The sequence below is a fragment of the Filicampus tigris genome, chromosome 4, assembly GCF_054856515.1.
Source record: "Filicampus tigris isolate MCC_2025a chromosome 4, RoL_Ftig_1.0, whole genome shotgun sequence".
Lineage (NCBI taxonomy): Eukaryota > Metazoa > Chordata > Actinopteri > Syngnathiformes > Syngnathidae > Filicampus > Filicampus tigris.
This window is the reverse complement of record NC_141220.1, coordinates 25934479-25946507: the sequence shown is the minus strand read 5'-3', so window position 1 is coordinate 25946507 and position 12029 is coordinate 25934479. Positions and strand designations below refer to the sequence as shown.

Genomic DNA, 12029 nt, shown 5'->3' with positions numbered 1-12029 from the left:
AAAATACATTCAGAAAAGAGCTTCTTTAGGTGAAAAACAGTTGTTGTTTTTTTAAGTATATTCGATTTTTTTTTTTTTTTTTTTTTTCATAAAATGAAGGATATCGGACCAAGTGAAAACCTACAAACACTTATTCTCACAATACAGCATAATGAGTTAGTTATTTGTCCTTCCAGTTCAGTGTGAAAATCAACAATATCGGGAAAACAATAAAATTGTATCTTTTGAATGACTTGATCTCAGTTTTTAAAAATGTTAAGTATTTGGGAGGGAATTATATTGCCTGCTACGACCGAAAATGTAACGTCTCGTGAGCTCTTTTGTGCCCTTGATTGCGTGTTGACTATAAGTGTTTTGTCATGTGCGTTTTGCGGAGTGGGAGGGAAACAATCAAGTGAGCACACATTTGTATGGGTGTGCATTTGGATACATTGAATTACAGTAGGCTTTTACATCTGTGTGTATCTACAAGCAGACTATGGCGGACCCTATTGTCTCCCCTGGGAATTGTGTGTGCGTGCTTGAGTTGCGCGTGTTTTGTTTGCAGGTCTCGTAACTCCACCGGTGTGGTCTGCTATGAGGACAAATGAGAGGAGGGATGTGTGTATGTTGGGGGTTTGGGGTGGAACGTCGCTTATATATAAAATAGGCACCATCTTCAGCATGTCCGTTTCAGAGAGCTACTAGAGAACAAGAGAGTAGCTGATTTTCCCCCCAGTTTTGTGACGGATTTCAATTCAAGCTGATGTGTGCAGGTAAGTGAGCTTCAGATTACTACTATATACTAAAACTAAAGTGAACTTTCCCACCCTTTGAAGATGCCTGTTAGGACACAGGGGGACTAGTAATTCACAGTTTACTTTCAGCTACATGCTAGTTACGTTAGCATCTGCTTGGAAAAATGTATTTATGATTCATTTTACTGCTCATATTGTACTGAGGAGTCAGACCCTTTTAATGTCTTGCCGAGTTGCATTTCCCGCTTTATGGTTATCGTCACATTTCAATACAGAAATGAGAAGTCAACAGAACCCTTTTCAAATGGCAGGCTCTGTGGTCTAAAGGAAAAAAATGGACCAAGATGAATCATTTCAAATCTTTATTCCCCTCGTTTATGTGACCTTGAACTGACAAGTCAGTTGAGAAAAAAATGTTCTAATCTTTTCAAGAGGGGAAGTAAAAATAGAATAAAAACTCACCTTTCTTCAGTTGGAAGGAGTTATGAAGAGTTCAAAATGGCAGTCAGTGTTGAGAGGAAAATGGAAGGCCTCTGCCAGAAGGTACAAAATAATGTCTAAGGCCTACCTGGAAAAACTGAAATGTATTTGGTGATGACTCCCATTGAACATAAGTTTGAATGTAACTGCTTAATTTTGAACACAGACACCTTTCCAATTAAAGAGGGTGTGCACACCTTTGCAACCACATAATCTACTTCAAGGGTCACCAATGTGGTGCCTGCAGACACCAGGTAGCTATAGCCCTGTCAGAAATCTGTTTATCTGTCTTAGGCCCTTCTAGCATTTGATTTGATAGTCCAAAATATATTTCTAAATGATTTCTCCAGACCTCCATGTATCGGTCAAGCCCCCCTTTAGCCTTGGGAAAGAGAAAAAAATCGTGAAGCCGATAACCTTTCTCCAAACTGTTTTCACTTGCTTAGATCAGCAGAGCGAGGCCGAGAAGAGCAAACAACTAATGCGAATTGGAAAGATCATTTAAATGGAGTCCAACAAGTCCGACGCAGACTCCCTGACCTCCCCTTCACCTCCTCCTTTCTTCCAATGCGACTACACAGACTGGTCTCCCTCCTACTCCATCATCCCCTCAGTCTACCTGCTGGCCTTTGTGCTGGGTTGCCTGGGCAACGCTCTGGTGCTGTGGGCCTACGTGGACCGAGCCAACCGGAGGAGGAGTCACCCGACGGGATTTCGGAGATCGTGTTGCCTAGGCGATCAGAGGGACTGCGACTATCCGTCCAGAAGAAACACCTCCTCGAGCTCCTGCTCCTCATCCTCCGGGGCCCCGCGCCCGTCTCGCTCCCTGACAGACTCTCTGATAGCTAGCTTAGCATTAGCAGACCTCTGCTTCCTGGTGACCCTCCCCCTGTGGGCGGCGTACACGGCCCTGGGCTACCGCTGGCCTTTCGGGCAGCCGCTGTGTCAGCTAAGCAGCTTCCTCACCGCCCTCAACATGTACGCCAGCGTCTTCAGCCTGAGCGTGCTCAGTGCGGAGCGCTACTGGGTCCTGACGGGGTGCCTGAACCGCCGCCCCCCCGCCCGGGCCCCGTGGCCGCTGGCGGGGTTGTGGCTGCTGGCGGGGGTGCTGGCGCTCCCCGGCTTGCTCCTGCGATCCGTGCAGGAGGCCGACTGGCCGGATGAGTCGGGTTCTCTAGTGTGCCAGATGGACTACTCCATGCTGATCGGAGACGAGCCAGATGAGGAGGAGAGAGAGCGTGCCCAGATGTGGTGGGCGGCGGTCCTGAGCCTCAAATCCACGCTGCTCGCCTTCCTGTTGCCCCTTATCGTCCTGCTGGTGTGCTACTGTTCCCTGGCCCGCGTCCTCAGCAGACACTTTGGCCGCGGGCCTCGACCCGACCGCCGCCGCCAGCGCAGGCTCCTCAAGGTCATCGTGACTCTGGTGTTGGCCTTCTTCCTCTGCTGGCTGCCTCTGCACGTCAACAAGACTTTGTCTCTGCTCCTGGAGTTTGGGTTTCTGCCGTACTCCTGCACCTTGGATCAGATCCTTCTGGCGGCCCACCCGTACGTCACCTGCGCGGCCTATCTCAACTCCTGCCTCAACCCGCTGCTCTACGCCGCCTGCGACCCGTCCTTCCGGAAGAAATGTAGGCGGATGCTCCTGCGGCTGTGTGGAGAGCAGAGGAGAAAGGAGGTGAAAAGAAGGGAGGTACAAAAGGATGAGGGGATCTTAGATGGCCCTACGAGAACACGGGAGGAAACTGCAGACAAGACGCAAGAACCAGACATTGTCACTGAGGGGTGAGCGGACCCGGATGAGACCTAAACACAATGGGATGGAAAATACGGGTCACGGCACCAATGTAAATGAATGATACTTTTTATTGTCAATGTGTTTTTGTATGAAAAATAAAATGGTGTAAACTCACAGATACCTTTTTTTTTAAAGAATGTCTTTATATCATTTATATTCTTGAAGAATTTTGTTGAAAACACAGTATAGAATGGTGACACTGATTACAGCGCAATACATCCAGAGAGCTGTTTAAGTAATTCAACATAAAATGTTGTAATAAAGCTGAGAAAATAAACACACATGTATGTTTATAGTATCTTCTTACGTTTTGTAGTTGTATTATTTACATGTATTATATTTAGTACTTTGTATCTATTTTATGTATTTTGTTTTCATATTTATATTTAATATTTCATGTATAGGTTTAGTATTGAAGTGTAATATGTAATGTCATCTAAATATAAATTCATTATCTTATATGTATATTTGTATTCTGATTTTACAATTATATTTTGCGCGCCTAGAGTATGTTGTTTTATAATATAAAATAGAAGTATTTCGCTTTTAAGAGAATGACAGAACAAATGTAAGTTGGTGAGAATGGACATATTTCATTATTGTATACACGTTAAAATTAATACAATTTTTTCCCCCATTTTTTATTTCAAATTCATTGGGGGCGGTGGGTACGAAATACATCCATAAACATGTTTGCGCTTTGAAGTACATCCATAATTATGTTTGCTCTTTGTGCAAAATGCAGTACCGTTTTATTTTTAAGGCGCTGTGAGCGGTTTCGATCGTCATCATCATCATCATCCAAACCGCTTATCCTATACAGGGTCGCGGGGAGGTGCTGGAGCCTATCCCAGCCGTCAACGGGCGAAGGCAGACTACACCCCGAACTGGTCGCCAGCCAGTCGCAGGGCACACACAGACACCGCCGCTGAGGGGTAATCGATCCCACGCTGCCCGCACACAACTCGGGCGTCTGTACCACTACACTTATCAGTGACTTCGGTTTCGATCGTCTTCAAAATATTTCTCGCCAGGAGGCAACATAACGGAACATCCAACATGGGGACAGCTTTGCTCTACGATGAGGAGATGACCCGCTACAAACTATTGTGGTTAGAGTAAGTGCGTGATGACAGACAGCCTTTTAGCGAACCCACAAATATGTTTGGAAACCGTTTGCTATGCAGTATGCACCGCTACTAATTTGCTGTTGTCCAACAACACAATCAGCTATTTTGTTAGCGTTTCTCTTGGACTTTATTTAAAATTGCAGCATTAACCTGTGCAGATTTTGTTGTTCTTGTTTTTTTTTTTTTTTTTTACGAGTTTATATGTCCTAAAATAACTTATTGTTGCTGCCGCTGCGGTCAGAAGTGAGAGTGTTTCGAGGAGGTTGTTGCTGCCACTCGGTGGACTTAGGTTGGTGCACCTTAATGGAAACGTGACCAATATTTTTGAATCAGCTATTATTTATTAAATTGAAAATAAAGTATATGTTAGTTGTTGTAAAATGTTAAATATCGGTGTATATGTTATTGACGAGTATAATAGTCCTGTGTTGATTTCTGCAGTTTAAATTGTCGGAACTTCTTTTTTTCAGCATGTTGTTTCTGGTGGGGCTATTTTAGCGAAACGTTGCACCCAAACCTCTTTAAATACAACCTCTTGTCCTCACGAGGGTCGGAATATTATTATGATGTATATGATGTTTTTTTATTTTTCATTCCTAGGTAACTACATGAAATCAACAAACTGCTAGGACCAAATATAATTGAAGAGTAAAATCTATTAATATAAATAATAATGTAAGATGCACAGGTGCATTTCAATATAATGCATTATCGTGGAAAACGTCATTTTCTTCAGTTAAATTCTAAAATTTCAATTAATATATTATACGGAGTCACTATTCTGCACACATATTACAATATTTTGTGATGAAAATAAATTTATTGATTATAGCTCAAGGCTAGCAACTCCCCAAAGTAAGTCAAAGTAACAATTCAAGGAATTAAACTATTACAATTCCAATACAACATCTAAATTATTTTTAATGATTATTTAAAATTTGAGAGTCGGACAAATAGAGAGCCAGAGAGAGACTATTGTGTTGATTCATTATTGTTATGGACATGGTGTCCTTTTTTTTTTTTTAATGAGATAGCGCTTCATGCAGTAACTCAGCTGGCACACGAGATGCTGTCTGTTGTCATCATTGGTGTTATCAAAAGAGCTAACGTGTATATGTATCCTACTGGATTGCATAAGCAGAAGCATCAAAATACATTTTATAAATTCAAACCTCCACTTCCAGTCCAGATTGTGAGATTGAGAGGCCCGAGCGTCTGACAGCGAGTCATGAAGCGTTGATCATGAGCGGTCTGGCTGCTCGATGTGTCTCCATACCTGTCCGCCAGGCCACAGACGATGACGTTCTCCTGATTCACAGGTGAGTCTTGAACCCCCCAATGTTCAATTGTGGGTTTTTTTTATGCCTCCTGAAGTACTACAAAAAGGTTGTTCTAGCGAAGAGTACCTGGAAGCGGTGAAGAAGACCCCATATATGACTCTGGAAGACCTCAGGGAGTTCACGCTGCGATATGGAGCCGTCTACTTCCACCCTGTGAGTGGTATTGGTATTAGTGGTATCAAACGTTCAGGGTTTCACTGTTGTTTCACGTCATTCAGCAGCTATTTATAGTAGTCAAAGACCTACACGGGTTGCTTCCACTATGTGCTACAGAACAGCTATCACTGCGCCACACTGGCAGTGGGAGCCGCGCTGCAGCTGGTTGACGGCGTTATGACCGGGAGGGTGAGAAATGGCATGGCTCTGGTCAGGTAAGAACTTATAAGCCATCTCTCTGTTTCATTTGACCACATTGCCCTGTCGTTTATTAAGAATAGACCCCCGGGGCACCACAGCATGCGCAGTGCTGCCAATGGTTTCTGTGTGTTCAACAATGTGGCCATAGCAGCCAAATATGCCCAGCAAAAGTATGGAGTTCAAAGGTAACACGGCTTCAAGGTCAAATGCATCCTTGGGCATTTCTATATTTTTTGTGTGTTCTTCTTTTCAGGGTGCTGGTAGTTGACTGGGACATACATCACGGTCAAGGGATGCAGTACGCATTTGAGGATGATCCAAGGTGTGTACATTTACTGAACGTCTTTATGTTTTATAATAATTTCCAATGGCTTTCCTTCCACAGCGTTCTTTACTTCTCTTGGCACCGCTACGAGCATCAGAAATTCTGGCCTGAACTCAGAGAATCAGACTATGACAGTGTTGGCAAGGACAAAGGCGCTGGTTTCAATGTAAATGTACCATGGAACAAGGTGAGTGACAGTGTTGACGTGCTAAATTTGCCAACCTGTGGAACCGCACATGATCCTGCGGCAGATGTTGTTTTAGGCCTGCTATTTTTTCCTTGCCCAGGGAATCTCTCTCATGCAGTTAGTCTTGCAGATACATACAATCTTGATATATTCAAACAAACTTGTTGTGAAACTCAAAATGGTCTAGTATCAAACTTTTCGATAGGTCAGCTAATTTTTCAAGGCCACTGTGTTGATATATTCAAACAAACTTGTTGTGAAACTCAAAATGGTCTATTATCAAACTTTTCGATAGGTCAGCTAATTTTTCAAGGCCACTGTGTTTGAGAATTCTTATTTTTTAGATCAGGATCATCCAGCAGCAAACCGTGCTTTACATATATACTAATGTTGTCTTGTCTTGGAACCTCACTCCATTTACGTTCCAGTCTGAGTTATAGTTATACAATATATAATATTGCCACATTTCTTTCTTTAAACGGCAAAATGCATATTTTCTAATTCCCAATGGTGGAACCTCATTCCATTCATTTTTTTCTGTGTTGGAGGTTCATACAATCTCGCAAAATTCCGGGCAAAGAAAAGTTGAGACTAATCCAGCCGCAAACTTTGCTCTCCTTGGGTAACCTCACTCCAATCACTTTTCGCCAATCTGTATTGTGTAGGTTCATATGATATTGTAAAAATTAATATCAAACGTCTTATTTTGAAGTTTAGAATCATCCAAAAGCAAACTTTGCTGTATTGCCAGCCTTTTTTTTTTATGGAATTCTTCTTTCTCTTTTCCAGGTGGGCATGCAGAATAGCGACTACCTTGCTGTCTTCTGTCACGTCCTTCTGCCGGTCGCCTACGAGGTGAGACGAGTTAAATGAAAGTAACGGCTGCGAGGTGTTCGTTGTCGGAACTTTAGTGACTCTTGACACAGTTTTGCCCAGACTTGGTGCTGGTGTGTGCAGGATTTGACTCGGCCATAGGGGACCCAGAGGTACAGTACATATACTTTGCACAGCACTGTGCTATTAATTTGGGCTATTTATAGCCAGTGTACCTAGCCAGTAGCCTATGTCTATTCCTCAATGGAGCTGTGATCTTTTCCAGGGTGAAATGTGCGCCACCCCAGACATCTTTGCCCATCTCACCCACCTGCTGATGAACCTCGCTGAGGGAAAACTCTGCGCAGTGCTAGAGGTCAGATAAAACCCCTTCAATGAGCATCTGAGCCTTTGGATTGCATCACGCAAATGTTTTCCAGGGCGGATACAACTTGACTTCGCTCAGCCAGTCCGTGTGCGCCACAGTTCAAACTCTTCTGGGTGATCCGGCGCCCCGGCCCGCCAACCTCCGAGCCCCCTGTCAGAGGTTTAGTCGCACAGTGACGCCCATCTGAGTTTTTACACGACGGCCTGACTTAGAGTAAAAAACGCTTCTCTTTCAGCGCGCTCGAGTCTATTCAATGTGTGCGCGCAGCTCATCGGACGTATTGGTCCTGTCTCAAGCATGCAGGTATTACTGGCCTGATGAGTCGCCCATTGTAATTACAGTTTTTGTTTAGATAAACAATATTACCCTTGGAGGGAGATTAATGCGTGTAAATGCACGGTACCCTCAAAATAACTCAACACACAGCCATGAATGTCTTAAAGGAAGTCAACCCAAACATTTTTTTTCCAAGAATATGTTCTATGCAAGCCCACTAGTTGAAACAGGGCATTCTGATAAATGTTGCGTTTGTGAGAGAAGAGTTAATCCACACGTTTTTAGCCATCTCTGGGGGCGGCCATTTTGTCGCTTCTGTCGACTGAAAATGACATCACAACTGCTCAAGGCTCAGGTAACGACCAATCACGGCTCAGCTTTAGAAAACAGGCGAGCTGTGATTGGTCGTTACCTGAGCCCTGGGTAGTGGTTATTGTCATGTTCAGTTGACAGAAATGACAAAATGGCCACCCCCTGAGATGGCTAAAAAGGGGTGTATTTTGCTGCTTAACTCATATTCCACAAACGCAATATTAATGAGAATGCTCGTTTCAACGAGTGGGCCTGCTGGGAACGTATTCTTGAAAAATGTTTGTTTGGGTTGATTTCCACTTTAAGCAACAAAAGAGAGTACAAACCTTAATAAAAATACCCAGAGTGTCACAATCAATATTTTGTGTGGCAAATATTTTCCAGCAGGTTCTTAAATCGCTTAGGCATGGAGTTCATTTGAGGATGCCCCACTGATGCTCAATAAGTCTAGAGCGTGGTCAGATGATATTACCCTCAACTTCTTTAACAGGGAAGCCAAAGCTACTATATGTGGCCCGTGATGAAACCAAGTTTAGCCCCCTTGTGCTAGCACGATATCAATCTCAACACTTACCTGTTGTTAAACATCCATTTATTTCCCAAGCTTTTGCTATGTTTTGTTATGTATATTTCTCCAGCTGAAGCACCCCTCTCAGAAGTCAGCACTAAGCGCTTTAAGCTAGAAGAAAGAGAAGAAAAGCTTCAAGGGGGAGAAGCTGATAGCAAAGACGCCGTAACGTGGCCCGCGCCGCAGAAGCGTGACGCGCCTCCCGTCCGCACCGCGGTGGTCATCCCAGAGGAAGTGGCTTGTCCTGACGGATGCCAACGCTTCAACTTGTCACAACATGATGACTCGCTCTCAGTCAAGTACGATCCTTTTTGGGTTTCAACCAAACAACCAAAATGGAGTACTTAAAAGGGAAGTCAACCCAAGGATAGTTTTTTCAAAAATATGTTCCCACCAGGCCCACTAGTTGAAACACGGCATTATTATTAATTTTGCGTTTGTGGCATATGAGTTAAGCAGCAAAATCCACTCGTTTTTAGCCATCTGCAGGGGCGGCCATTTTGCCTTCTGTCGACTGAAAATGACACCACAACTGCTCACAACGACCAATCACGGTTGACCTGTTGTCTGAATCTGAGCCGTGATTGGTCGTAGTGAGCAGTTGTGATGTCATTTTCAGTCAACAGAAGACAAAATGGCCGCCGCCACAGATGGCTAAAAACGAGTGCATTAACTCTTACTACGCAAACGCAATATTGATCAGAATGCCTTGTTTCAACTAGTGGGCTTGCATAGAACATATTCTTGCAAGAAAAAGGTTTGCGTTGGCTTCCACTTTTAGGAATATTTACCGTCTTTCCCTCTCTCTCCATTTAGAGAGGATTTTGATGGTGATGCTGTGTCCACGTTATCCTGTCTCATTTCACTTGTTGGGAAAATGGAGAAGAATGAGGTGCAGTCAAAACATTTTTTTTAAACGCGAACCGCTTACATTTTGGGGGGCTCGTGGTCATATGTAGTGAAAGTGAAAATGACATCACAGTTGCATCACAGGGCTCAGGTAAGACCCAATCACGGCTGAGCTTCAGAAAACAGTTGAGCTGCGATTGGTTGTTACCTGAACCCCGTGATGTCATTTTCAGTCGACAGCAAGTGACAAAATGGCCGCCCCCAGAGATGGCTAAAAACGGGTGGATGAACTCTTATTCCGCAAATGCAATATCCCTTCCAAAATATTGACATTCTATTTCCCCTGACCAGATCTGCAACGGCTTGGCCTTGGTCAGTGACGTCTCCATGGCGCTGGAGACCGTCATCACGCGTGTTACCGCTCTAAAACAACGGTAAAACTAAAGTAGATTAAACTGGAACTGGATTAGCACTAGTAAGCAAGCCAAGTTGTTTCTCCCCTTTTTGTGTAGTGTTTTGATTGTATGTGTTGGAGGCCTTGGAGTCTGGGGTCACCTGCCAGAAGATGGGTCGGTATAATCCCTACTTTACGATGCATGAAACTAGAGTATGTATAATAAAGTGATGAACCGTGATCACCGTATATTCCTCTTTCAGGACAACACTTACAGTGCATATCAGCAAGGAGGCGCCAGAGGAGCCCCGGTGCAAATATAACATACCCGTGCGTCTGAAGAAAGGCTGCGGGGCCACGTCGGGTTTGGCGCAGGCCACCTTCGGCCTCCTCCTGCCTCTTGCCTACGAGTACGACCCCGCTCTGGTGCTGTTGGCGCGAGTCCCTGGCACAGGCGGCCCCAGCGATGGCGCGTGGCAGCAGCTGGCCGGCCTGCTGCAGGGCCCGGCCAGGGGTCACGTGCTTGTGCTCGTGCAGGTGAGGAGAACAGGCCGGTCACAATTCAACAGTAGATGGATGGATGGGTAGCTCCATTAAACATAGGGCCTTTAGAAAGATAACTTTTTTTTTTGGGACCTTGTGATAAATGTCCATGCGGCTTTGTGAAAATGTACTTATTTTAGGAGGATGACAAGGCTTTAGTCAGGCCAACGGCATCGACCCTCTCTGGGAGTCCGGCGCCCTCTCTGGGGCCACTTCCCGCTCCAGTTGCTGAAGATGTTGAGGCACTGGAGCGCTTAAGACTCGGCCTTCAGGTGGACTGGATGCTACTGAGGACTTCAGGTGAATACAAAATACGGTAACTGTCAGTTATGGGACTGGCTGCTGTTGTTTACTTGCACACTCGTACGTGTCCACACATGCATCGTCTCTTGAGTATTCGATACTGGTTTTGGTTCTGTATACAGTGGACACCTACACACTCGCGGTTCGGCACCCACAAATTTGGATTTTTTTAGCAATATTTTTAAGTATATTTTTACGTGGTTTTTCTTAGTTTTTTGTGGGTGCAACCCCCGTTTTTTGTGGAAAACACACATTGGAGGTTTATCGGCGTTTTTTTCCCCCAATGCATTTTAATCTATTATATGAGTATTTTTGCTTCCATGGTTCGCTAATAGCGGGTTTCTACTGTACCAGGTTTTTTTTTTTTTGTCAAGCCTTTCACTGTGGCATCCAATTGGACTGGAGTTGAGAAAAGGAAGTACACTAACCTTAGTATTTGTGACAAATTGGAACTTGATTTTTTTTTTCTCTCATTTTCTATTTACTGGTCATTACATTCGTTTTGTACTGTACTGGGTGTTTTTAGACAACGAAACAAGTGTTTCACATTAATGGACAACTGGCTTTAACGTACGACGCAGACCCCTAGTCCGTTAAATTAAGGTTATAATTTACAGTGTATACTTTATATAAATATAGCAATTGTTTTTCTTGCTCAACAAATAAATTGAATCATATTACGATGATCCAATTTTGATCCTTTTTTATTTTAAGGTGAGTCTCCTTATATGGTATATATTCAAATGTATTGTATTTTTTTTAAATTATATGTATTGTTGTAACTTGTCCTATTTTCTCATCAAAACAGTACAAGAAAGTGGAGACAAGGACAACTGAAGCTTCCATGCCCGGACTCGAACCTGTTACCTCAGAACTCTGAGGCAGACGTGCTAACCACAGTAACTGCCAGTATTATTCATAGTCCATCCATTCATTTTTTTTTTTTATATAGAACTAGTCCTTATTTAGGTTTGTGTTGCTTGAACCAATGTCAGCTGACTTAGCGAGAGGCGCAGTAACCCACACTCACACGTGAGACAAATCTTCAATGAACCTAAAATGCATTATATTTTTGTGACAACTTTTTTACAATATTAAAATATTCACATTTATTCCATTGTGTGTTTGCCTGGAGGTTAGGCTGTCGGAGTGTGTGTGTGTGTGTGTGTGTGGGGGGGGGGTTGTTTATTGTTGTGCCAGGTCTCATTTATGGGGCACAGAACTCGGTGCTA

At 43.8% G+C, this 12029-nt stretch overlaps 2 protein-coding genes across 7 annotated transcripts; both read left to right on the top strand.

Moving 5' to 3' along the window:
- The first annotated feature begins 669 nt into the window (after positions 1-669).
- On the top strand, positions 670-3104 carry aplnr2 (apelin receptor 2). The gene is made up of 2 exons (XM_086028703.1): positions 670-755; positions 1664-3104. Exon 2 carries the CDS (start codon positions 1723-1725, stop codon positions 3001-3003), a length of 1281 nt encoding a protein of 426 aa, XP_085884829.1. The 5' UTR covers positions 670-755; positions 1664-1722; the 3' UTR covers positions 3004-3104.
- Positions 3105-3792: 688 nt separating this feature from the next.
- hdac10 (histone deacetylase 10) lies at positions 3793-11909 on the top strand. Of its 6 annotated transcripts, none has more exons than XM_086028811.1 (20): positions 3793-3947; positions 4047-4130; positions 5327-5461; positions 5539-5635; positions 5756-5853; positions 5920-6024; positions 6093-6161; positions 6225-6351; positions 7141-7206; positions 7278-7337; positions 7451-7540; positions 7605-7711; positions 7788-7855; positions 8779-9007; positions 9525-9600; positions 9909-9991; positions 10070-10126; positions 10215-10488; positions 10635-10810; positions 11606-11909. In XM_086028811.1, the coding sequence occupies exons 2-20, from the start codon at positions 4072-4074 to the stop codon at positions 11799-11801; spliced, it is 2172 nt and encodes a 723-aa protein (XP_085884937.1). In that variant the 5' UTR covers positions 3793-3947; positions 4047-4071; the 3' UTR covers positions 11802-11909. The 6 variants fall into 6 exon arrangements, with proteins under 6 accessions (XP_085884937.1, XP_085884938.1, XP_085884932.1 ...); XM_086028812.1 differs by having other exon boundaries at positions 10635-10794; positions 11606-11789; XM_086028806.1 differs by having other exon boundaries at positions 3843-4130.
- The last annotated feature ends 120 nt before the right edge of the window (positions 11910-12029 follow it).

Coding starts and splice junctions, on each gene's coding strand:
- hdac10 (XM_086028811.1), top strand. CDS start 4,072: ATGGGGACAGCTTTGCTCTACGATGAGGAGATGACCCGCTACAAACTA. Junction 5,636..5,755: donor GAGCCGTCTACTTCCACCCT/GTGAGTGGTATT, acceptor TATGTGCTACAG/AACAGCTATCACTGCGCCAC. Junction 7,541..7,604: donor AACTCTGCGCAGTGCTAGAG/GTCAGATAAAAC, acceptor AATGTTTTCCAG/GGCGGATACAACTTGACTTC.
- aplnr2 (XM_086028703.1), top strand. CDS start 1,723: ATGGAGTCCAACAAGTCCGACGCAGACTCCCTGACCTCCCCTTCACCT.